A 26,869-nucleotide genomic window follows, 5' to 3' on the forward strand; every position below is an offset into this window, starting at 1 on the left:
CATTTTCTTTATGGCTGAATAATATTCCTCGCATAGATATGCCCACTTCAGCTATAATGAATTATGTTCCGATAAATATTCATGTACAAATTTTTATATGGACATACATTTTCAAATCTTAGAATTCCCAGGTCATAGTAACTTTGTTTAACTTTGAGGACCTGTTTTCCAAACCACTGCACTATATTACGTCCCTACTAGAAATGTGTGATTGTTCCTGTTTCCTTACATTCTTGGCAAATCTTTTTATAAAGTTTATTTATTTGAAAGTTAAGGCACTCACAGAGAAGAGAGAGAGATTGATTTCATCTGCTGTGTTTACTCCTCCAAATGCCTGCAACAGCTGTGCTGGGTCAGGCCAAAATCAGGAGCCAGGAACTCTGTCCAGGTCTCCTACGTGGGTGGGAGGGACTCTAGTAGTTGAGTCATTATCTGTTTCCTCGCAGAGTGTGCATTAGCAGGAAGCTGGATTAGAAGCAGAAGTGGGGTGCAGTGGCTTAGGCTGCCACCTGCAGAGCTGTCATCTGGTATGGGCTCCAGTTTGAGTCTCGGCTGCTCCACTTCTGATCCAACTCCCTGCTAACACACCTGGGAAAGCAGCAGAAGATGGTCCAAGTCCTTGGGTCCCTGCACCCATGTGGGAGACCCAGATGAAGCTCTTGGCTTCAGCCTACGTCAACCCTGTCGGTTGCAGCCATCTAGGGGTGTGAAGCAGTAGATGGAAGATTTGTCTTTCCTCTCCCTGTGTCTGTAACTTTTCATTTCAAACAAAACTTTTTTAAAATAGATTTATTTTTATAATTTATTTGAAGGTCAGAGTTACACAGAGAGAGAAGGAGAGGCAGAGAGAGAGAGAGAGAGAGAGAGAGAGAGAGAGGTATTCCCTCTGCTGGTTCATGCCCTAGTTGGCCGCAACAGCTGGAGCTGTGCCAGTCAGAAGCCAGGAACCAGGAGCTTCTTCCAGGTCTCCCACGCGGGTGCAGGGGCCTAAGGACTTGGGCCATCTTCTGCTTTCCTAGGCCATAGCAGAGAACTGGATTAGAAGTGGAGTAGTGGGACTTGAACCAGTGCCCATATGAGATACCAGCACTGCAGGTGGCAGCTTTACCTACTATGCCACAGCACCAGACCCTAGTTTTCTAATTTCTTCTTCTTCTTTTTTGGTTTGACTCTAATATTTCCAGAAATTTGTCTTCTACTTCTGATATTCTTTCTTCTGTCTCACCTCTTTGATTGTTAAAGCTTTCCACTGCATTTTTTATTTGATCTATTGAATTCTTTATTTCTAGTATTTCATTCTGACTTCTCTCTAATTTCTCAATTTCTTGGGAGTACTTTTCATTTAGATCATGAATTTCCTTCTGATGGCTTCTAAGTAATCTGATGATTAATTTTCTGAATTCCATTTCTGGCATATCCTCGATCTCTTCATCTTTACCTTTTATTATCTAAGAGATGTAGTGTTCCTTTGGCGGGGGTTCATAGTGTCTCCCTTATTCTTATTTAGGTTTTTCCTTTGTTTTTCAGCATTTGTATCTTTTTTTGGCCTGATTGCTTTTGTCTCTTATTTGTGCCTTTGTGATTTAGTGGGATGTCTATACTTTGAGAGATTTTCAAGAGGTGTGTGCTGGATATGACCTGGGTGCTCTGTTCAGTAGTCCAGGGTGGAGGGGGTATCCATTGTAAGGCCCCCATGGGGCTTTGTAGTTTTCCTCTGGTTTTTGATTAGAGGAGGTTGTTCACTTCTGTTGGTGTGACCCACCCTTTTCCTCACAGTTGTGGGACGCCCCAGTTTTAGTCTCTGGTGGGTTCAGGGTTCACCCTGCTTAAATACTGCACTCTAATCTGTGGAGATTTTCTTGCGAGGTTTTGCTCTATTATGAGATGCTGTGTTTCTGTGTGTTGCCAGTGGAAGCACAGAGCCCTGCCTACTGGAGCCCAGCTCACTTCTCAATCGTGGAGGAGGCAGTACGAGCACCAGTGCAGGGAGCCCCACTTACTATAGCCCGGGTTGCTTCTCACTGGTGGATGGAGTGGGCTTGAGTTTTTGATATTCAGAACTTCTCCTTGTTGTACAGCTTGTGTGGTGGGGAAGAAATTCTTCTGAAATGGTGTGGTCCTCATTCCTGGGTGAGGAGGTGCAGTGAGGTGGCCCCCACAAAAGATGGGCATGTGTGTGGGAGGCAAAAGTGGCAGTCCCCTGCTTACTTTCAAGAATGTAAACATACAAGGCAGGTGCCTTGGTTCACTAGGCTAATCCTCCACCTGCGGCACCGGCACTCCGGGTTCTAGTCCTGGTTGGGGCACCGGTTCTGTCCCAGTTGCTCCTCTTCCAGTCCAGCTCTCTGCTGTGGCCCGGGAAGGCAGTGGAGGATGGCCCAAGTCCTTGGGCCCTGCACCCGCATGGGAGACCAGGAGGAAACACCTGGCTCCTGGCTTCAGATCGGCGCAGCATGCTGGCTGTAGTGGCCATGTGGGGACTGAACCAACAGAAGGAAGACCTTTCTCTCTCTCTCTCTCTCTCTCTCTCTCTCTCTCTTTCTCTTTCTCTCTCTCTCTCTCACTGTCTAACTCTGCCTGTCAAAGAAAATGTAAACAAACAAAAAGGCTTCTCCCAGCCAGCTGCAGGTGTGGGTGGGGAGGGAGGAGAGGGAAGTCGGAATGGGGTGCCAGACCTCTTTGTTCTTCTATACTTCTCTTTTTTCCTGCTTGGAACTTCAAAAGCAGTTTGCCAGTCTCTCTCTTCCACTGCTATTTGCAGCTCTGTGGACCCGCTGTTTCCCATCTCACCTGTTCCGCTGAGGGCTGCTGCTAACCGCCACCATCTGAGCCTCCAATACTTCCCTTTTATTTGCTCTTTCGGTGTGGACTTGCCTAGTCTCTGTCTCTCTCCTGGGTTTCCCGTTGATAATTTCCCATGGCTCTATCCCCAGCATGTTATCTTCTCTCCTTTTTAACTATCTGTTTTTTCCCATGTGGTTTGGATCATCCTGTTGCTATACCACCATCTTGGGACCTCCCCCGCCTGTATCTTGGTATACTTTTCTCTGAGCTCCAGACTCTTGTTTCCAACTGCCTACTCAGTACTTAGCATGAATTTCCAATAAGCATTGCAGGCATGCAGCCAAACCAGAACTCTTACTGTGGAACCTCAGCCCGTCCTCAAAACTGTTACTCCTCCATCTTCCCCATCTCACTAAATGGCTCCATATTCATTCAAATGAACAAAATCTGGGAGTCATCCTTGAGCCTTCTGTCACCCCCCACATCCAAACCATTAATAAAGGATGTTGCCTTTGTACCAGACCCCTTCTCAGCCCACCCACATCTCCACCTGCATTGTCTCCCTCTGGTCCAAGTCACCATCACAGTCGCCTTTGCCCAAGCCACTGGCTTCCCTGCTTCCATGCTTGCCTTCTCCAACCCACTATGCCTGCAGCATGCAGTCTGATCTTCCTAAACCCACATCAGCTTGCATCATTCCAAGATTTGCAATCCTCCAGTGGCTTCCTCTCACACTCAAGAATGTGCCTGCCCTTTGGCTCAGCAATTCCACATTTAAGATCATATCCCAAAGGATGGTCACTGGCCTGTTGAAAGAGACTCCAAAAAGTTCATGGAAAATGCAATTAAAAGATAGAAAAATTTATTTTAGCACAAAAGAATTTCAAATCCATACAAAGTTTTTCATAATGTAAGTTTCCCCTAAATTTTTATTGTAAACCGTTGATGTGACTATGGGAATGTTCATTCACAGCAATCCTATTTTCAAAAGAGAAAAATTGGAAAGAAGTTAAACATTAGAAATAATCCTGGTATATCCTAAAAGACTACTAATTAAACCAAAATACTGAGAATATACTTGATCTATATAAAGCCAAAAGAAGCAGGTTATAAGCATTATAAACAATATGACCTAATTATGGAAAAAAATACAGGCCTAAGCACATGTGGGCAAGTACAAGGGCAGTCTTAGAAATTTTATTGGGAAGGGAACTGAGCTGGGTGCTTCCCAGACTACACCTTCCATTTAGGCTTTTCTGATGCCTCATGTGTGTGTGTGTGTGTGTGTGTTTCAGGCTCAAATCCACACCATGCAGGCATTCTCTATTCCCCTTTGAACAGAAGTGTTGCTCATTGAGATGTGAGTCGTTGGCCATCCACTCCACTTCATTGAGGCATGATGCTGTTCGGGGAACAGCTGTTAACACGTCATCCTCTCTCCACCTCTCTAAAGGAACACTTGGACCAATTGAACCCCACCCATGTTTGTTGACCTTGCCCAGAAAGTCTGTGACTAGGAAGTAGCTACTATGCTGTATAAATAGTGTTAAACTTACTGGGTATAAAACTGATAAACATAGGTTAGGATGTAAACTCAGCTTCTGCAATAAAAGGACAGCAGACTATCCCCTTGATGAGTATGTAGCTCATGTATCTACAGCTGCTTAGGGGCTTTTGTGAATGTATCCTCTGGGATAAGACCTGGGGAGACACTGTAGCAAGGTGCTTCAGGGTGATGGTAATGGGCTGGCCAGCCCGTGTGACAGACTTGGTTTCAACACATAGTCAGCTGAGACTGAGTGAATTACTCGGTCTTTCAGTACTTTAGTGTCCTTGAATGTAAAATGGAGATAATGTTGCTAGTATCCATCTTACTGGATTGCCATAAGACTTTTTTTGATGTCAACACCTTTTAAACGCTTGAATCTCAGTACACAGAGCCAGGATGTATTTGAACATGTATGCCTGAGTGATCTGCACAAATCCCCGAGATCAGGACTACTTGGGCAGAAAGGGGAGATTTTTCTCCCAATGGAAAATTGGATCGGTTAGAAAATAGAGATTGGAGCTGACATGGAGGCCTGGTGCTAGCAGCTGTGGGTGGGAGAGAGAAAGGACCATAACCAGAAGGGGCCAGCAGGGTCAGTGGGCAGTCAGGAAGTAAACTCTGGCCATTGATCTTTGCTCCAGTGAGGGAATATCGCAAGGATGGGAAAATCTGTAAATAGCTCGCTCTTCGGTCCAGTGCTGCCAACACTGTAGTGTTTCATATCATGTTCCATGATAGTGAAAGAGGGCTCGGTCCATCTGGAGATAGGTTATCAGCCATGAGGGTAAGGTTTTATTGCTATTTTAATATAATAAACACTATGTGGCCACAATAAGGAAGTCAGAATTCAGGAAAGTCGAAGAATCTCATCTACCTGTCTGTCATCTCGACTATTTTGCTGTTTCATTCCTGCAGTTGCAACTCTCTCCTTCCTCCTCTCTTCTCAATGAGAAACAATTCATCCACCATAAATTGCACTTTTGAAGTGTATGACTTAATGGGTCTTGTTATATTCACATGATGTGCAACCAAAACCACTAATTCCAAGACATTCCCATCACCCCGAAAAGAAACCCTGTGACTGTTAGCTGTCTCTCCGCCCTGCCCTCTCCCCCAGCCCCTGGAAACCATTAATCTCTGTTCTTCTCTGCGATGTTCCTATCCTGGACATTTCACATACTTGGAAAAGTGAAATCTCTGTCCTTTTTACGTTGGCCTTTTTTCACTGCCTAATGTCTTCAAGCTGCACCTATGGTGTAGCACGTGTCCACACTTGATTATTTCATTTTCTTTATGGCTGAATAATATTCCTCGCATAGATATGCCCACTTCAGCTATAATGAATTATGTTCCGATAAATATTCATGTACAAATTTTTATATGGACATACATTTTCAAATCTTAGAATTCCCAGGTCATAGTAACTTTGTTTAACTTTGAGGACCTGTTTTCCAAACCACTGCACTATATTACGTCCCTACTAGAAATGTGTGATTGTTCCTGTTTCCTTACATTCTTGGCAAATCTTTTTATAAAGTTTATTTATTTGAAAGTTAAGGCACTCACAGAGAAGAGAGAGAGATTGATTTCATCTGCTGTGTTTACTCCTCCAAATGCCTGCAACAGCTGTGCTGGGTCAGGCCAAAATCAGGAGCCAGGAACTCTGTCCAGGTCTCCTACGTGGGTGGGAGGGACTCTAGTAGTTGAGTCATTATCTGTTTCCTCGCAGAGTGTGCATTAGCAGGAAGCTGGATTAGAAGCAGAAGTGGGGTGCAGTGGCTTAGGCTGCCACCTGCAGAGCTGTCATCTGGTATGGGCTCCAGTTTGAGTCTCGGCTGCTCCACTTCTGATCCAACTCCCTGCTAACACACCTGGGAAAGCAGCAGAAGATGGTCCAAGTCCTTGGGTCCCTGCACCCATGTGGGAGACCCAGATGAAGCTCTTGGCTTCAGCCTACGTCAACCCTGTCGGTTGCAGCCATCTAGGGGTGTGAAGCAGTAGATGGAAGATTTGTCTTTCCTCTCCCTGTGTCTGTAACTTTTCATTTCAAACAAAACTTTTTTAAAATAGATTTATTTTTATAATTTATTTGAAGGTCAGAGTTACACAGAGAGAGAAGGAGAGGCAGAGAGAGAGAGAGAGAGAGAGAGAGAGAGAGAGGTATTCCCTCTGCTGGTTCATGCCCTAGTTGGCCGCAACAGCTGGAGCTGTGCCAGTCAGAAGCCAGGAACCAGGAGCTTCTTCCAGGTCTCCCACGCGGGTGCAGGGGCCTAAGGACTTGGGCCATCTTCTGCTTTCCTAGGCCATAGCAGAGAACTGGATTAGAAGTGGAGTAGTGGGACTTGAACCAGTGCCCATATGAGATACCAGCACTGCAGGTGGCAGCTTTACCTACTATGCCACAGCACCAGACCCTAGTTTTCTAATTTCTTCTTCTTCTTTTTTGGTTTGACTCTAATATTTCCAGAAATTTGTCTTCTACTTCTGATATTCTTTCTTCTGTCTCACCTCTTTGATTGTTAAAGCTTTCCACTGCATTTTTTATTTGATCTATTGAATTCTTTATTTCTAGTATTTCATTCTGACTTCTCTCTAATTTCTCAATTTCTTGGGAGTACTTTTCATTTAGATCATGAATTTCCTTCTGATGGCTTCTAAGTAATCTGATGATTAATTTTCTGAATTCCATTTCTGGCATATCCTCGATCTCTTCATCTTTACCTTTTATTATCTAAGAGATGTAGTGTTCCTTTGGCGGGGGTTCATAGTGTCTCCCTTATTCTTATTTAGGTTTTTCCTTTGTTTTTCAGCATTTGTATCTTTTTTTGGCCTGATTGCTTTTGTCTCTTATTTGTGCCTTTGTGATTTAGTGGGATGTCTATACTTTGAGAGATTTTCAAGAGGTGTGTGCTGGATATGACCTGGGTGCTCTGTTCAGTAGTCCAGGGTGGAGGGGGTATCCATTGTAAGGCCCCCATGGGGCTTTGTAGTTTTCCTCTGGTTTTTGATTAGAGGAGGTTGTTCACTTCTGTTGGTGTGACCCACCCTTTTCCTCACAGTTGTGGGACGCCCCAGTTTTAGTCTCTGGTGGGTTCAGGGTTCACCCTGCTTAAATACTGCACTCTAATCTGTGGAGATTTTCTTGCGAGGTTTTGCTCTATTATGAGATGCTGTGTTTCTGTGTGTTGCCAGTGGAAGCACAGAGCCCTGCCTACTGGAGCCCAGCTCACTTCTCAATCGTGGAGGAGGCAGTACGAGCACCAGTGCAGGGAGCCCCACTTACTATAGCCCGGGTTGCTTCTCACTGGTGGATGGAGTGGGCTTGAGTTTTTGATATTCAGAACTTCTCCTTGTTGTACAGCTTGTGTGGTGGGGAAGAAATTCTTCTGAAATGGTGTGGTCCTCATTCCTGGGTGAGGAGGTGCAGTGAGGTGGCCCCCACAAAAGATGGGCATGTGTGTGGGAGGCAAAAGTGGCAGTCCCCTGCTTACTTTCAAGAATGTAAACATACAAGGCAGGTGCCTTGGTTCACTAGGCTAATCCTCCACCTGCGGCACCGGCACTCCGGGTTCTAGTCCTGGTTGGGGCACCGGTTCTGTCCCAGTTGCTCCTCTTCCAGTCCAGCTCTCTGCTGTGGCCCGGGAAGGCAGTGGAGGATGGCCCAAGTCCTTGGGCCCTGCACCCGCATGGGAGACCAGGAGGAAACACCTGGCTCCTGGCTTCAGATCGGCGCAGCATGCTGGCTGTAGTGGCCATGTGGGGACTGAACCAACAGAAGGAAGACCTTTCTCTCTCTCTCTCTCTCTCTCTCTCTCTCTCTCTTTCTCTTTCTCTCTCTCTCTCTCACTGTCTAACTCTGCCTGTCAAAGAAAATGTAAACAAACAAAAAGGCTTCTCCCAGCCAGCTGCAGGTGTGGGTGGGGAGGGAGGAGAGGGAAGTCGGAATGGGGTGCCAGACCTCTTTGTTCTTCTATACTTCTCTTTTTTCCTGCTTGGAACTTCAAAAGCAGTTTGCCAGTCTCTCTCTTCCACTGCTATTTGCAGCTCTGTGGACCCGCTGTTTCCCATCTCACCTGTTCCGCTGAGGGCTGCTGCTAACCGCCACCATCTGAGCCTCCAATACTTCCCTTTTATTTGCTCTTTCGGTGTGGACTTGCCTAGTCTCTGTCTCTCTCCTGGGTTTCCCGTTGATAATTTCCCATGGCTCTATCCCCAGCATGTTATCTTCTCTCCTTTTTAACTATCTGTTTTTTCCCATGTGGTTTGGATCATCCTGTTGCTATACCACCATCTTGGGACCTCCCCCGCCTGTATCTTGGTATACTTTTCTCTGAGCTCCAGACTCTTGTTTCCAACTGCCTACTCAGTACTTAGCATGAATTTCCAATAAGCATTGCAGGCATGCAGCCAAACCAGAACTCTTACTGTGGAACCTCAGCCCGTCCTCAAAACTGTTACTCCTCCATCTTCCCCATCTCACTAAATGGCTCCATATTCATTCAAATGAACAAAATCTGGGAGTCATCCTTGAGCCTTCTGTCACCCCCCACATCCAAACCATTAATAAAGGATGTTGCCTTTGTACCAGACCCCTTCTCAGCCCACCCACATCTCCACCTGCATTGTCTCCCTCTGGTCCAAGTCACCATCACAGTCGCCTTTGCCCAAGCCACTGGCTTCCCTGCTTCCATGCTTGCCTTCTCCAACCCACTATGCCTGCAGCATGCAGTCTGATCTTCCTAAACCCACATCAGCTTGCATCATTCCAAGATTTGCAATCCTCCAGTGGCTTCCTCTCACACTCAAGAATGTGCCTGCCCTTTGGCTCAGCAATTCCACATTTAAGATCATATCCCAAAGGATGGTCACTGGCCTGTTGAAAGAGACTCCAAAAAGTTCATGGAAAATGCAATTAAAAGATAGAAAAATTTATTTTAGCACAAAAGAATTTCAAATCCATACAAAGTTTTTCATAATGTAAGTTTCCCCTAAATTTTTATTGTAAACCGTTGATGTGACTATGGGAATGTTCATTCACAGCAATCCTATTTTCAAAAGAGAAAAATTGGAAAGAAGTTAAACATTAGAAATAATCCTGGTATATCCTAAAAGACTACTAATTAAACCAAAATACTGAGAATATACTTGATCTATATAAAGCCAAAAGAAGCAGGTTATAAGCATTATAAACAATATGACCTAATTATGGAAAAAAATACAGGCCTAAGCACATGTGGGCAAGTACAAGGGCAGTCTTAGAAATTTTATTGGGAAGGGAACTGAGCTGGGTGCTTCCCAGACTACACCTTCCATTTAGGCTTTTCTGATGCCTCATGTGTGTGTGTGTGTGTGTGTGTTTCAGGCTCAAATCCACACCATGCAGGCATTCTCTATTCCCCTTTGAACAGAAGTGTTGCTCATTGAGATGTGAGTCGTTGGCCATCCACTCCACTTCATTGAGGCATGATGCTGTTCGGGGAACAGCTGTTAACACGTCATCCTCTCTCCACCTCTCAAAAGGAACACTTGGACCAATTGAACCCCACCCATGTTTGTTGACCTTGCCCAGAAAGTCTGTGACTAGGAAGTAGCTACTATGCTGTATAAATAGTGTTAAACTTACTGGGTATAAAACTGATAAACATAGGTTAGGATGTAAACTCAGCTTCTGCAATAAAAGGACAGCAGACTATCCCCTTGATGAGTATGTAGCTCATGTATCTACAGCTGCTTAGGGGCTTTTGTGAATGTATCCTCTGGGATAAGACCTGGGGAGACACTGTAGCAAGGTGCTTCAGGGTGATGGTAATGGGCTGGCCAGCCCGTGTGACAGACTTGGTTTCAACACATAGTCAGCTGAGACTGAGTGAATTACTCGGTCTTTCAGTACTTTAGTGTCCTTGAATGTAAAATGGAGATAATGTTGCTAGTATCCATCTTACTGGATTGCCATAAGACTTTTTTTGATGTCAACACCTTTTAAACGCTTGAATCTCAGTACACAGAGCCAGGATGTATTTGAACATGTATGCCTGAGTGATCTGCACAAATCCCCGAGATCAGGACTACTTGGGCAGAAAGGGGAGATTTTTCTCCCAATGGAAAATTGGATCGGTTAGAAAATAGAGATTGGAGCTGACATGGAGGCCTGGTGCTAGCAGCTGTGGGTGGGAGAGAGAAAGGACCATAACCAGAAGGGGCCAGCAGGGTCAGTGGGCAGTCAGGAAGTAAACTCTGGCCATTGATCTTTGCTCCAGTGAGGGAATATCGCAAGGATGGGAAAATCTGTAAATAGCTCGCTCTTCGGTCCAGTGCTGCCAACACTGTAGTGTTTCATATCATGTTCCATGATAGTGAAAGAGGGCTCGGTCCATCTGGAGATAGGTTATCAGCCACGAGTGTAAGGTTTTATTGCTATTTTAATATAATAAACACTATGTGGCCACAATAAGGAAGTCAGAATTCAGGAAAGTCGAAGAATCTCACCTACCTGTCTGTCATCTCGACTATTTTGCTGTTTCATTCCTGCAGTTGCAACTCTCTCCTTCCTCCTCTCTTCTCAATGAGAAACAATTCATCCACCATAAATTGCACTTTTGAAGTGTATGACTTAATGGGTCTTGTTATATTCACATGATGTGCAACCAAAACCACTAATTCCAAGACATTCCCATCACCCCGAAAAGAAACCCTGTGACTGTTAGCTGTCTCTCCTCCCTGCCCTCTCCCCTAGCCCCTGGAAACCATTAATCTCTGTTCTTCTCTGCGATGTTCCTATCCTGGACATTTCACATACTTGGAAAAGTGAAATCTCTGTCCTTTTTACGTTGGCCTTTTTTCACTGCCTAATGACTTCAAGCTGCACCTATGGTGTAGCACGTGTCCACACTTGATTATTTCATTTTCTTTATGGCTGAATAATATTCCTCGCATAGATATGCCCACTTCGGCTATAATGAATTACGTTCCCATAAATATTCATATACAAATTTTTATATGGACATACATTTTCAAATCTTAGAATTCCCAGGTCATAGTAACTTTGTTTAACTTTGAGGACCTGTTTTCCAAACCACTGCACTATATTACGTCCCTACTAGAAATGTGTGATTGTTCCTGTTTCCTTACATTCTTGGCAAATCTTTTTATAAAGTTTATTTATTTGAAAGTTAAGGCACTCACAGAGAAGAGAGAGAGAGATTGATTTCGTCTGCTGTGTTTACTCCTCCAAATGCCTGCAACAGCTGTGCTGGGTCAGGCCAAAATCAGGAGCCAGGAACTCTGTCCAGGTCTCCTACGTGGGTGGGAGGGACTCTAGTAGTTGAGTCATTATCTGTTTCCTCGCAGAGTGTGCATTAGCAGGAAGCTGGATTAGAAGCAGAAGTGGGGTGCAGTGGCTTAGGCTGCCACCTGCAGAGCTGTCATCTGGTATGGGCTCCAGTTTGAGTCTCGGCTGCTCCACTTCTGATCCAACTCCCTGCTAACACACCTGGGAAAGCAGCAGAAGATGGTCCAAGTCCTTGGGTCCCTGCACCCATGTGGGAGACCCAGATGAAGCTCTTGGCTTCAGCCTACGTCAACCCTGTCGGTTGCGGCCATCTAGGGGTGTGAAGCAGTAGATGGAAGATTTGTCTTTCCTCTCCCTGTGTCTGTAACTTTTCATTTCAAACAAAACTTTTTTAAAATAGATTTATTTTTATAATTTATTTGAAGGTCAGAGTTACACAGAGAGAGAAGGAGAGGCAGAAAGAGAGAGAGAGAGAGAGAGAGAGAGAGAGGTATTCCCTCTGCTGGTTCATGCCCTAGTTGGCCGCAACAGCTGGAGCTGTGCCAGTCAGAAGCCAGGAACCAGGAGCTTCTTCCAGGTCTCCCACGCGGGTGCAGGGGCCCAAGGACTTGGGTCATCTTCCACTGCTTTCCCAGGCCACAGCAGAGAGCTGAATTGGAAGTGGAGCAGCCGGGTCTCGAACTGGTGCCCTTATGAGATGCTGGCATTTCAGGTGGTGGCTTTACCCGCTATGCCACAGCGCCAGCCCCACAAGCTAACTCTTCAAAAAAAAAGCAGAGGTGGAACTTGATCCTAGATCCAAGGCACTCCAAAATGGGATACTTCACCAATTATCTACCCCTACTTTTTCTTTATATTCTCATTGTATAAGCTTTTTTCTAATAAAAGATTTTGTTCTTTAATTTTTTGTTGTTAAAAGCAAAGACAGGGGCCGGCAATGTGGCACAGCAGGTTAAAGCCCTGGCCCGAAGCACCGACATCCCATATGGGCACTGGTTCAAGACTGGGCTGCCCTACTTCCAATCCAGCTCTCTGCTATGGCCTTGTAAAGCAGCAGAAGATGGCCAAGTCCTTGGGCCCCTGCACCCACATGGGAGACCCGGAGGAAGCTCCTGGCTCCTTTTGGGTTGGTGTGGCTCCGGCTATTGCGGCCATCTGGGGAGTGAACCATCGGATGGAAGACCTCTCTCTCTCTCTCTCTCTCTCTCTCTCTCTCTCTCTCTCTCTCCCTCTCTTTGTAACTTTCAAATAAATAAAATAAATCTAAAAAAAGAGGCAGGGACAAACACAGGTACCAGTGAGGTGCACACAGGATTTCTACCTTCTACCTCCACGTCTTGTGTCACTGAACAGTGGTCAGGAAGTGACGCGCGTGGTGCTGTTGTCTCCTGTGGTAACAGTGCTGGCCTCCCGAAGGGCCAACCCGAGGCTCTTCCAGAGGAGGGGACAGTCTTCAGAAATGTCCATGCCAGTTTACAAGGTTTCTCTCCTTTTCTCATCATAGCCTTGTGTGCAAACACACAAGGCACTGGAAACATTTCTGTCCACTGATGGAAACCTTTCTATGTTGGGGTCCATGTTTTCCAACTTTCGGAGGAGCTTGTTGATATCTGAAAAACCTCCTTTTGGACCCATCTTCCTTTTCTTCTACAACTTCCTTTCCCCTTGCCTTTTCTTCAGCTAAACACTCACTAGGTGATTCAGGATTTTCATCTTCATTGCAATTCTATGGGACTATCATCCTGTTTGCATGTTCATCTTAGTGTCATTATGCAGCACATGACTGTGCAGTAATTTTAAAAGTATGTCCACATTAAATACAAGCATATAATTCAATCATCTCCATTGGCATCTAAGCTGTTCATAGTTTTATTTTTTTGCCATAAAATTTTACAGATTGTATATTGGGAGTTGTTTACATAAGGTAGTTGAATTATTGGTAAAGGGTATGACTAATTAAACCTTTTCCCCAACTGAATACTTTATCCAACTCAACTTAAAAATGGGCTTCATGTAGATGTATAGTTTAAATGCCGAAAGACTGTAAAGTAGCCAAAAAAAAAAAAAAATGGGGAATAACTTGTGACCTGGAATTAGGGTGGCACTTAGCTCTTCAGACAATACTTCAAAAGTGTATCCTGTGTGCCAAAATATAGTAAAAAATATTTACGAATATAGATGAATGAGATTTCATGAAATCAAAAGTTTTTTGCTTCATGCAGGATACCACAAACAAAATTAAGATATGTATCAGTTTGAGAGGTTATTTTGCACTGTTTATAACTGACAAGGGATTACCATTAAGCATATGGTAGGAAGCAGTGCAAATTGACAAGGCAAAGACAGGAAAATCCAGAGGCAATTAGACCTATGAGTATCCTGATTAAACACACTGAAGTCGGAAGACCGCAAGTGATCCACAAAGGCTTCAGGTCACATCTTTGCGACTGTTAGAAACCATGGCAATGCAAGGTGTCATCAGAGATGTAGAGCTCCTTACGCACGTGGCAGGCGTTGGCTAGGGCCACCATTGTGCAGCCATCCTGGAAGGTGACCAGACGATGGTTAAGTAAGGTAAGGCTTATTAACACAGTAGGATCCATACCTAGCACTCGTACTTATATCCCGAAGAAATTCTGTAATGGAAGAATCTGACAGTCCTCCCGGCTCTGCCCAGAGTGTGAATAGATAAAATGTTATGAAGGATCCCTTAACTGCAGCTAGGAGAAGTGGGCTGGGGGACACATGGCAACATGGATGGATCTAACTTCATGGTTATTGACTGAAAAAGTGAGACACTGACTGTGGACCCAATACACAAGTACTCAAAATGGTACTCTGTAGGATACAAAAATGAGAGTGGAAACTGGAAATAAAGGGAATAAATTTTTAAAAAAGCTATGCATGAAATAGGACTTGAACTGAAAAGTGTGTCCAACACAACTTTCACTTGATATCCTAAATGAATTAATTAATGATGCTATTATCCATTTATCTATTCTTTACTATGAGTTGCATTATTCATTTTATGGGGTAGATTGATTTTTGCTCCTGTCAATAGAATGAGTAGGCTTTCCCCCCATACCTTACTGACTCTGCATTTTTAGTCTTTCATATTTTTGTCATTTGAAACACAAATTATATTTCATTATTTTTCACTCATGTTTGTCTACCAAATATGCTAATTTTTGTTAACAACTGTCTGGCAATATACACTTGCCAAATTGTTTTGGTGTTAGAACTTTTTCATTTTACATATGTATCCAGGTTTTTCATCAGGATCACTTCCTTTGCTGTTAAATCCTCTTTATATGGGATATTCTATTTTATCATACACTTTCAGGGCTCGGGTTCTTTTCTGTGTGTCTTTCATCAGCTGAAATACTTAGCCAACCAGTTGCCATAGTCCCATTAGTTAGGTAGTCAACCAATTTATCTTTTGGAGTATATTGAGCAATTATACAATAAGGCCTTCTTCTTGGCTATCCCAATGTCAATCTTCAATGATTTGGTTTAATAGTTTTCTGTACACTTTCGTTCCAATTCGCCATTCTTCATTTTTCTGGCAATTAAATTTTAACCTTAATGACCTAGATTTCATTGACTTGTGAGATCCAAATAAAGGTAGTACTTTGTAACTACTTAATTTGTGGAGTTGGGGAGTTAACAGAAGTTACATTCTTCCTCACCACCTATATGCACTTGATTTTTTTCAAACAGCATAGAGACCTTTATGGTTATTGCTGCAGAACAATAGCTCAAGTTTACAGACCCTTGCTCTGCTTCTCCTGAGAAAGAAAAACTACGAAGAGCAATCCTTAGGGTGTCTATCAGTGCAAGAGCTTTCTGTGAGTCTTCACTAATACCATTGTGCCTTCCAACTAGGCTATGCTGATATATAGGTTTGGTTGCCCTAAAATGTATTTTTAACTCTAATCATTCCTGTTAGTGCAAAGTAATTACTATAATGTTGCCATTCTTTGTTAGATGCCTGTTTTGAGCCATACAAGTTACTCTACACATTTAGTTCCCACAATAACTCTATGAGGTGTGTATCATATGTCCATTTCAAAGATCGGGAAACTGAGGCCTAGGATACTGTTAAGAAGCCAAGGCTGCTGCTACTAAACAGCAGAATTAGGAATCCAATGCAGATATTTCCAAAGCCAGAATTCTTTCTAGTTCATGGCACTGATTTCCAGCAAACATCCAATATGTATCTTTATTAGACTGTTTGCATTTTCAAAACATTTAAGTGATAATGTTTATAGCAAACATTCATGGTGTATTCTTGACTTTATTAAGAAGACCATTTTTGTTTTTACCAGTAAGCAGATAGTAATTAAAAAAAACTGTTTTATTAAATTTCTTAAGCACTGTTTAAAAGACTTTCAAGATAAAGTGAATACCCTTGTACCCAGCATACAGTTTGAGATGTATGACGTCAACAACACAAGATCTGTGCATAGGTTTCCTTGGTCATGGGCACATATCCTCCACTCCCCCAGAGGGGTTCACTCTTAGGGATTTGGACAGGACAGCTATTCACCCCCCAACCCCCCGAGCCTTACTGAGGCATAATTGATTGACAAATAAAAATTATATGTACTTAAGGGATACAGCATGGTGTTCTGATACACTGTTGAAATAATCACCAAAATGAAACTAATTAGCACACCTCCCAGAGTTACCTTTTTTGGGTATGTAGTGAGAATACTTGAAATCTTCTAAGGTAGCAGATCTTAAGGATACTACTTATCATTGTATTGGATAGAAGGACAAAAGAGAAGCGGTTACATCTTCAAGTTAGGATGACTTGAGAAGCGCAGATAGTCATCCTTTGGAATCTGGGAGGGGGGATTTGTTGCAAGACCCTGCACAGATACCAAAGTCCATGGATGTTCAAGTCTTTTATTTATAATGGTGTAGTATTTGTATATAACCAACACATGCTTTAAATCATCTTTAGGTTACCTGTAATATCTACTACAGTGTAAGTGCTATGTAAATAGTTGTTGTGGCATATTGTTTAGGGAACAATGATAAGAAAAATTCTGTACATATTCAATATAAATGCAGTGAAGAATTTTGTTCTTGAAAATTTGAGAGAGTGAAAATTTGAGAGAGAGTGTTCCCATCTGATGGTTCATTCCCCAAACACCTGCGATAGCTGAGCACCAGAAAGATGGGCACTCAGCCCAGGTCTCCCACCGAGTGTCAGAAACCAAATTACTTGAACCATCACCTTTGCATCTCAGGATCTGAGTTAGTAGCAGGCTGGAATCAGGAACTGGGAATTGAACTCAGATCCTCTGGTGTGGGTTATCTTAACTACGAGTTCAATGTCTGCCCCTAGAAAACTATTTTCCGTCTGTGCTCAGGTGAATTCGCAGCTGCATAACCTATGGGTATAGTTTTAGCCAGCTCTACAAGGACATTTCAACAGTTTGAAGTAGAAAACTGAAATGAAAAGTTTTATTTTGGCATAATAAAAGTGAAATGCATGCCTACGTCTATGTGCGTTCATGAGCTTTCCGAAGACCTCTCGTGTGTGAATTTCCAATTTGTTTTTTGCACTAAAACAATCTTTCAATTCCATTTTCCATTTTTAAATTCCATTTGTAAAGTAGCCTTGTATTTACAAAAGGACTTTTTATAAGGTGTGGCTGTGGGCGGAGCCACAGGGGAAGGTGCAGTACCCTGGAGCTGAGAGCAGCCAGGTCTTCTGTGTTCAAGCCCAGAGTTAGCAGGGGAGGGAGCATTTTGGAGAAAGAGAATCGGGAAGGGTTGCCTCCCATGAGAAAAGCCATAGTACCTGCCCGGGCCCACAGCACAGCTGGCATGGAGTGGCCATGCAGGGAGAGAGCTGTAGGAGTAAACTGGTTAACCATGCCTCGTCTCCTGACGGAGCCTCCCAGTGGCCACACACAACAGAAATGAAGGATGATGGGGCCACAGGTGAGCCTCCTGCAGCGCAGTGTGGGTAGAGAAAGGCAGCAAAGCTCTGCAGGGCCAGGGAAGGAGATATGGAGCAACCCCCTCCTGGGTTTTGAAGTGCTCTTTTAAGAATGAAAGTGTGTTGGGGGCCGGCACCGTGGCTTAACAGGCTAATCCTCCGCCTTGCGGCGCCGGCACACCGGGTTCTAGTCCTGATTGGGGTGCCGGATTCTGTCCCGGTTGCCCCTCTTCCAGGCCAGCTCTCTGCTATGGCCCGGGAGGGCAGTGGAGGATGGCCCAAGTGCTTGGGCCCTGCACCCGCATTGGAGACCAGGAGAAGCACCTGGCTCCTGGCTTCGGATCAGCGAGATGCACCAGCTGCGGCGGCCATTGGAGGGTGAACCAACGGCAAAAAGGAAGACTTTTCTCTCTGTCTCTCTCTCTCACTATCCACTCTGCCTGTCAAAAAAAAAAAAAAAAAAAAAAGAGTGTTGGGGCTGGCGCTGTGGCGTAGTGGGCAAGGCTGCCGCCTGTAGTGCTGGCATCCCATATGGGCACCGGTTCGAGACCCGGCTGCTCTACTTTCAATCCATCTCTCTGCTATGGCCTGGGAAAGCAGTGGAAGATGGCCCAAGTCCTTGGGCCCCTGCACCCATGTAGGAGACCCTGAAGAAGCTCCTGGCTCTGATCAGCACAGCTCCAGCTGTTGCGGCCAACTGGGGAGTGAACCATTCTCTCTCTGCCTCTCCTTCTCTCTGTATAACTCTGACTTTCAAATAAGTAAATAAATCTTGAAAAAAAAAAGAATGAAAGAGTGATACATTTTAATTTTAGCTTGCTTTGAGGTGATCCTCTACTCAATTTTCCAAATCAAGGTGCCACGTGTGGACCAGAGTAGTGCTAAGACTGAGAAGGAGAGCTGTGTAACTCGACAGTGTGGAAAGGGGGAGGCTGAGACCGTTAATAAAGTGGTTCAGCAAATGTTCTTGGTACACTATTTTCAAAATTTAAAAGTTGAGAGGCAGAGAGCAAGAGAGAAAACGAGAATTCCCATCTATTGGTTCATTATTGAGCCATTGTCTGCAGGGCCTTTGGCTGGGATCTCCCACTCATTTTTGCTACTCTCTGTACTTGTACCACTCATTTCACTTCTATTTCAGTGTTACTTTTTCTTTAAAACTATCTATTTGAAAGAGTTACAGAGAGAGGGGGAGAAAGATCTTCCATCCATTGTTCACTCCCTAGATGACCACAATAGTCAGGGCTGAGCAAGGCCAAAGCCAGGAGCCAGGAGCTTCATCTGGGTCTCCCACGTGGGTGCAGGGACCCAAGTACTTGGATCACTCTCTGCTGCTTTTCCCAGGCCATTAGCAGGAAGCCGGATCAGAAATGGAGAAGCTGGGACTCGAACCAGCACCCACATGGGATGCAGGTGTCAGCCTTACCTGCTACACCACAATACCAGCCCCTTGGAGATGCTTTTTAAGTCATTTTGTTAATGTAGAATTTTTCTCCTTTGGTTCTAGTGGTTGAAATGGATGAAAACAATGGACTGTCACTTTTAGAACTGAATCCTCCTAACCCCTGGGATTTTGAGCCCAGGTCTCCTGAAGATTTGGCTTTTGGAGAAGTTCAGGTAAGGCAGCAATACAGTTATAGTGTGCTTAAAACGCAAGCACAAAGGCTGGCGCTGCGGCTCACTTGGTTAATCCTCTACCTGCGGCGCCAGCATCCCATATGGGCGCTGGTTCTAGTCCCGGTTGTTCCTCTTACAGTCTAGCTCGCTGCTATGGCCTGGGAGAGCAGTGGAGGATGGCCCAGGTGCTTGGGACCCTGCACCTACATGGGAGACGAGGAAGAACCACCTGGCTCCTGGCTTCGGGTCGGCGCAGTGCTGGCCATGGCGGCCATTTGGGGGGGTGAACCAACGGAAGGAAGACTTTTCTCTCTGTCTCTCTCTCTCACTGTCTATAGCTCCACCTGTCAAATAAATAAAAAATATAAAAAAGTACAACTTAGTACAAGTAAGATGTTCATTTTATCCTGTATACTTATCTCCATATTGCCTTGAATATCCTTTGAGGTGGCTGATTAGAACATAGGATAAAGTCACTCTGAACTGTTCGGTGAACATTTGAATGATTCCCCAGAAGTTGGCAGGGATTGCAAGAAAACGTATCCAAAAAAAGACCCACAAAACTCAAGAGAAAGACTCAAAGGAGAGTCATGAAAACTACTGGAGGGAGTATAGACATTACCCTGGATGCTGGGCTACTGTCAGACATAATAGTGTCTTACTCCCCCTTCTGTTGCCTTCATAAAATATACCCAAGGCTGGCCCTTCCTAAAGAAAGGGGTTTATTTAGCTCACGGTTCTGGAGATTCGCAAGCATGGTGCTGCATCTGCTTGGCTCTGCTGAGAAGTTCATGGGAGAGGGCACACGTGATGGGAGACGTGCAGGAGTGGTGAGCAGTGTGTGGGGAAGATTCATGGCAAGTGCTGTTCTCAAGCGGACTAGACAGGTCGTGAGAGAACTTCGGAAACCCCTCCCAAGTGTGATGCCCCCCAAAAGGACTTCCTGCTAGGACCCACCTCTTAAAGGATCACCTCCACTCCATATCACTAGTGTGGGGCTCAAGCTTCCAGCATATTCCCCTTGGGGGGGACCAAGCACGTCCAAACCATAGCAAATGTCTACTTTGTTTTCCTGTATGTTGCTGTAAGACCTTCCACAAACTTCTTGTGTGTTTTTCCAGTTTTAGAAGAGTTTTTTTTTTTTTTTCCAGAGAAAATACTTCAACAATTTGCGAGAAGCAAATGCTCAAAACTGTGCTTCTCGGTATATTCGAGAAGTTTGTGTCTCTGGCGGTTGCTCTCTTTGGGAAACACACAGGGTGCCACCCAGAATAAGCATCATAAAAATGAATTGCATCATCCTTGACCTCTCCTCTCCCTTTTGGCTGACTGTCCACACAAAATTGCTATTACTTTATTACTTTATTTCTTTTCTGGATACATTCTTTGTCTAGGAGTGTGCCGGGCCATGGCAAGGGAATGGGGATTGGCCTGTCTTATCTGTGAGTCATTATCTGCCACCATTCACAGAGGAACCTGGTATCCTGTCAGCTCACCAGGCAAAACTTATCAGTTCACGGCTGCTGACCAGTCATGAATCAATAACAGGAATCTCACTCTCTTCCGACAGATAACATATCTCACTCATGCCTGCATGGACCTCAAGTTGGGAGACAAGAGGATGGTGTTTGACCCTTGGCTAATTGGCCCTGCTTTTGCCCGAGGATGGTGGTTGCTACATGAGCCTCCATCTGATTGGCTGAAGAGGCTGTGCCAAGCCGACCTAATTTACATCAGTCACATGCATTCAGACCACCTGAGGTAATGGAGCCCCAAGCATTCAGTCCCAAGACTGCAGCAGGGCAAAGGCGCGTTCAGATTCTTTTGTGATTGCTGCTCCCTTGGAAGTAGGTTCAGTCCAGATGGTGAAAGAAGACCACTGAAGAGAAAAAACTTACATTGGCGCAGCAATTTCAATTTTCAAAGTACATCCACGTTTTATACCACTGGGGGTGTGGGTAAGGAAGAGGGGGCTGTTAACCCTCCCACTTCTCACCTTCAGGCCATATGTTAGCCTGTTTTTTTTTATTTATTTTTTTATTTTATTTTATTTTTTTTTTGGTGGTGTTACTATAATGAAATACCTGAGGCAGGCTAACTTGACAGAGGAGAGATGTTTATTTAGCCTGAAGTTCTGGGGGGTCCAAGGGCATGGCACCAGCATGAGCTCCTTTCTGGCCAAAGCCTCATTGTGGAAGATATCACAATAGGCAGTGTTCTGGGGTAGGAGACCACATTGCTACACAGGAAGCCAGAGTCCTGGGAGGCACCAGGCCTGCTCTTTCATAATGCCCTTGAGAGAGTGACCTCAGGGCCCCTGGGCACTACTTTAATCCCTTTAGAGGACAGCATCTGCAATGACACAGATGCCTCCCGTGAGGTCCCACCTTTTAAAGGTCCCACCACCACCTCTTATGGTCACCCTGGGGACCAAGCCTTCAACACTGAAACTCTTGGAGGACAAAGCAAACCCAAACCACAGCAGGCCACTTGGTGCAAGTTGAGGTTGAAGAGCCATCACAGGTGATTTCCTTTCTCGGCTCAGGATTCACGGGAGGAATCGGCACACATTTCCTATAGAGGATCAGAGTTTAACTGTTTTGGGCTTTGCAGGCCAGTGTAGTCAGTGTCACAACTACTCTGCTGTTATAGCACGAAGTCCCAAGTGAGGACAAAGCTAACTGTGTTCCAGGAAATCATTTACGTCATCACATTTGAATATCATAATTTTTATGTATCACCAAATATTGGCCTTTTGATTTTCTTTACAACCATGTAGAAATGTACAAAGCTGTATGAAAAATAAGCAGGTGGTGAGATCCAGTTCACACATCCTGGTTTTCCAGCCTCTCATGTGTGTAGAGCTCCCTAACACAGAACGCCCAGCTTCCTAATCCTGAGTCAACGCATCCAACTGTTTTATTGAAGCCAGAAGCCAGAGAAATATGATACTGATGATCCAACTAGAAATTCCCTAATGCAGGCAATAAGGATGAGGAAGAACTTTCAGTTGACATGCAATTTTTGCATATGAACTGAGTCATCAGAAGAGAGGATTTGTTTGCTTGACCCAGGGATTGAAGACCTTTTCAAAGAATGCTTGAGTTTTGAATCCTTTGTTTTGGGGGAGAAAACCTACTGATTTTATTTAGCCAACTATTTGCTTATTATTCATCTTTCTACTACCCCAACAGCACAATAACAACTCTTATATAATTATATAATGAATTCTCAATAAATGAATGTTGTCTTATTGTACGCAGGTGTTCAAAATATTTGCATGATTATGTACAGAGTTGGGATGACTATAAATTGCCAAGAATGGTTTTCTTCTATACTAAACTTTTGTATGCTGCCTAGCTTCTTACCCTGACTCCTTCCTTTTTTTTTTTTTTTAAGACTTAGTTATTTGAAAGGCTGAGTTAGCGAGATCTTCCATCCACTAGTTCACTCCCCAAATGGCTGCAATGACAGGGGCTGGACTAGGCTGAAGCCAGGAGTCTAGAAACTCCATCTTGGGTCTTCCATGTGGGTACAGGGGCCTGAGTACTTGGACCATCTTCCACTGCTTTCCCAGGCACACAAGCAGCAAGCTGGATAGGCAGTAAAACAGCCAGAACTGGAATCGACAATTATGTGATACCAGTGTCATAGGCAGCAACTTAACCCACTGCACCACAACATCAGCCCTTTAAGGGTAAATAGTACCTTTTGCATATTGACAGTTTTCGTGCCTTCTTACTCTGTCCCCATCCTCTTTCTGCCTGGAAGGTACTATTTTGAGGAGTGAGAAATGAAGACCATGGAGCACTTCAGCTGTCAACTTGAACTTCCCCATGCCACACCTTTCACCCTTACCCTTACTCAAGGCAGCGTCCATGTGGGAGATGGCTCTTGCACTGTGGTTGAGGTATTCTCTGTGGTGTGTTCTGGCAATGAAGAGGAACCTCCCGAGAGTCCCCTCAGCATTACAGACAAGCATGAGCAGAATCTCTTTTCTGGAATCCAGAGTCTGGTTTTCAATTCCCTGCTTTTCAGTCAATGTGTTAGCATAAGGAACAAACTGCACCTTCTTCCAGACAGTAGTATTTTTCTGTCTTTCAATTTCTCCATCCTTCTGACTCTAGTTACCCTACACTGAAGAAGCTTTCTGAGAGACGACCAGATATTCCCATTTATGTTGGAAACACGGAAAGACCTGTCTTTTGGAATCTGAATCAGAGTGGTGTCCGGTTGACTAACATCAATGTTGTGCCATTTGGAATATGGCAGCAGGTGAGAGATCTGTCATGTTGCCACACTTTCCATGTATGCTTCGAGAGGTGAATTTTAGGTGGGGAGTCACTATAAGAGGAAACAATGGCCATGGCACTAGGTAAATGCAACAGTTATTTAAGCCTCAAATGTTAGACAGAACTGTCCTCGGCAAAAGATGATATTTCCACTTATTGATAGTATAACTTTATAAAGCAGGCTAATAATTCAGTTCTGAATAAGGAGATTCCAATAGATCTAATGAATAGTCTTTCCAGAAGAGGTGATGACCTTATCAAATATGACTTAAAAGCCAAACTGACACACACAGTTGTGATTTTATTCTTAAATTCCAGGTAGACAAAAATCTTCGGTTCATGATCTTGATGGATGGCGTTCATCCCGAGATGGATACTTGCATTATTGTGGAGTACAAAGGTACTTTCTTATCCTCATGGACAATGAAAAATGAAAAATACTCTCGGTAGGAAGGATAGGAATTGCTATGGAAAATTTCACTCTATGCTCATCTTCTTCCATCTTCATTTTTGAGGTATAGTGTACAGTACATCCTTCTCTAGGAAAAATGAGCTATTTTTCACTCTTTCCAGAGAACAAATTCTCAATGTAGTGACAAGTGCAGGCTTTTTTCATAAGTCAACAAATCTATTTTATCTATAGTAACTTCTTCAAAACTAGCTTTACTAAATAAATGTCTCAGTCACTTTCTTCTTGAAATATCACCATATAACCTAATCATACCCTTGTGCTTTCGATATGAGATGTCCTTACTGCACCAACAATAATTGGAATATGACTTTTACGTCATAAAGGGGGGTGGGGTTTGTGTTGATCCAATGACTCTTCCCTGGATCCTTTAGGCTCAACATCTGGAGACAGAGGTTGGGGAGAACCATCTGTCTACCATGTGAAGTGGGATTAAGCTGACTTTCTTCATAGGACACCCAGAATCCACTGACTTAAATGAATGTATTTGCTTATATGGTGTATTATAGTTTATTACTGAAAAGTGTGTGCTATCGAAAACTTCAGGTTTCGAAATCTTGCTCTTTGTTTGTCCTTAGATGTTAGCAGTTGTTCTGTAATCAAGCAATCCGATTAAACAGACTGACATGGAAGACTATCTTGTCTTGCCAAACCAACACTGTTCATGATTTCACCTTGAATACACATACCGGTATTTTCTCCTCAGGTCACAAAATACTCAATACAGTGGACTGCACCAGACCCAATGGGGGAAGGCTGCCTGCGAAAGTTGCTCTAATGATGAGCGATTTTGCTGGAGGAGCATCAGGCTTTCCAATGACTTTCAGTGGTGGAAAATTTACTGGTAATATTTTAGATGTTTAAAATTTTTAAAATTTTCACCTAATTGAAAGGCAGAGAGAGCTGAGTAGATATCTTCCATCTACTGATTTACTCCCACAATGCCTACAACAGCCAGGGCTGGACCAGGCTAAAACCAGGAGCCTGGAACTCCATCCAGGTCTTTCACATGGGTGGCATGGGCCCAAACACCTGAGCCCTCATGTTCTTCCTTCTAGGCTATATTAGCAGGGAGCTGCATTGGAAGCAGAGTCTCTGGGATTCAAACTGACACTCCAATATGGGATGCAGGCTTCACAGTGACTTAACCCACTGTGCCATGACACCTGGCCCTGATAATATTTTATATCAAAGTGCTATAAAGTAACTTGGAGAATAAGTACAGAGATAACTGAGACATTGTCCTCCTCACAAGAAGCTTACACACTCTTGTTGAGAAACCAGGCTTGTAAGTTGGAGGCATTATAAACTACAGTTCCCAGCTCACGTGTCCATAGCCTGGCATGCTCCTGTTTGTGCCCAATGTCTGTGCAGCCAGGAACAATCACCATCTCTTCACCGACCACCCAGCTAATGAAGCTCCTCCATCCCATGCACCTGACCTCAGCTACTCTCTAGCCTATGCCCTGTGTTCTTTTGTAGTACATCACTCTTGGCAGTGACCTTATTTATTAACTTGTTCTTATTTGCTTCTTTGTAACAAATGCTGCCTGAGAGCATGAGCCTGCTTTGTCTCAGTCACCTCTGTGATCCCAGGACCTAGAATCAGGGCTGGCACATAGTAGGGACACAACATTGTTTGAAAGAACAGATGAGCAAATGTGCAACCTTGTGAAGTTGGCATCGTGGTCCCATTTGCAGTGGAGGAGAGAGGTGTAGAGACGTTGGGTACCTTGCCCATGATGCACAACCAGTCAGTGTGGATTTTGCCCCTAAGTCTGTCTTCAACTTTCATGCTATTAATCATGGTGCATTGCCAGGCTGTGATGAACATGACTTACTTTCATAACCTCCTAAAATCCATTTCCCTGTTAGTAAAGAGTTAATAATTTCAAGATTTATAGTACCCTGAGAACTGTGTGTTTGCAAGATATGCCTGTGTGCCTCCCTGTGTGTTCAGCTAGCATCCAAGGGATCCATCACACTCAAGGAGGCAGCTCAGTGCCATGGCTAAAATTCCCAACATTAACCTAGGGGAGAATCCTCCACTACTGACATGGAGCCTCACCCTATCTCTGCCGTGGTTGTGGTCTGTTAGTTTTACCTCCTGAAAGAGTTTTAAGCTACTAGAACTCTTTATAACTCTAATATAAACCCTGTCATTGCAGAGGAATGGAAAGCCCAATTCATTAAAACAGAAAGGAAGAAGCTCCTGCATTACAAGGCTCAGCTGGTGAAGGACCTGCAACCCCGAATTTATTGTCCCTTTGCTGGATATTTTGTGGAATCCCACCCATCAGACAAGTACGGCTAGACATTTTGTGCCACATCTTTACACATAAGAAGTTAAATGTATGGCAGCACGAGTACCTCTGCTGTGAATGCAGTGTGACGTGAGAAAGAAAGGGGATTAGCGGGAGCCAAGGCCTTTCTAACAGGCTGCCAGAGAACAGAGGGCGTGGATCAGAGCCACACTGGGCAGCCAGGCTTGGCTCAGAAAGAAACTTGCTGAGAGAGCCCCGGGAGAGGGGAAGGCACCTGACATGTATTCAGGATGAGTCTACGAGTCAGGAAGTACACTGAGGACTTCAAGCCAATTCATCCAGATGAATGCCAATGACATGGAGAGGAAGGTGCTCTTAAGTCTTTTCTGCAGAGGGGGGATCCGAACCTGTTGAAAAGACTGGAGTTGAGGAATGTGTGCTGGTGTGTCTAGCTCCAAAGTGCTCTCTCCCTGCCCTACCATGTCCCAGAATAGAAGTGTTATGACACCCATAATTTGGGTGTCTGGCATAATTTCTCACAGCAATATAGCTTCTGTAAACGAAGTGAATCATTACCAAAATAGGAACTGTTGAAAGAAGTAGAAATGATGAATTTGATGGTCCTGTGCTCATCACCAATGACACTGGTT

General features: G+C 44.2%; 1 protein-coding gene across 1 annotated transcript in view; it reads left to right on the top strand.

Moving 5' to 3' along the window:
* The window catches only part of LOC133756430 (cytidine monophosphate-N-acetylneuraminic acid hydroxylase), a 107,247-nt gene that overhangs the window by 50,896 nt on the left and 29,482 nt on the right, over positions 1-26,869 (top strand). Inside the window, exons 4-9 of the mRNA XM_062187123.1 lie at positions 19,085-19,194; positions 20,765-20,955; positions 23,322-23,469; positions 23,805-23,886; positions 24,662-24,799; positions 26,124-26,259. Of these exons, the coding sequence (XP_062043107.1) occupies positions 19,085-19,194; positions 20,765-20,955; positions 23,322-23,469; positions 23,805-23,886; positions 24,662-24,799; positions 26,124-26,259 (805 nt within the window). The remainder of the gene's footprint in view (positions 1-19,084; positions 19,195-20,764; positions 20,956-23,321; positions 23,470-23,804; positions 23,887-24,661; positions 24,800-26,123; positions 26,260-26,869) is intronic.

The sequence above is a fragment of the Lepus europaeus genome, chromosome 3 (assembly GCF_033115175.1).
Source record: "Lepus europaeus isolate LE1 chromosome 3, mLepTim1.pri, whole genome shotgun sequence".
In the NCBI taxonomy this organism is placed as follows: Eukaryota; Metazoa; Chordata; class Mammalia; order Lagomorpha; family Leporidae; genus Lepus; species Lepus europaeus.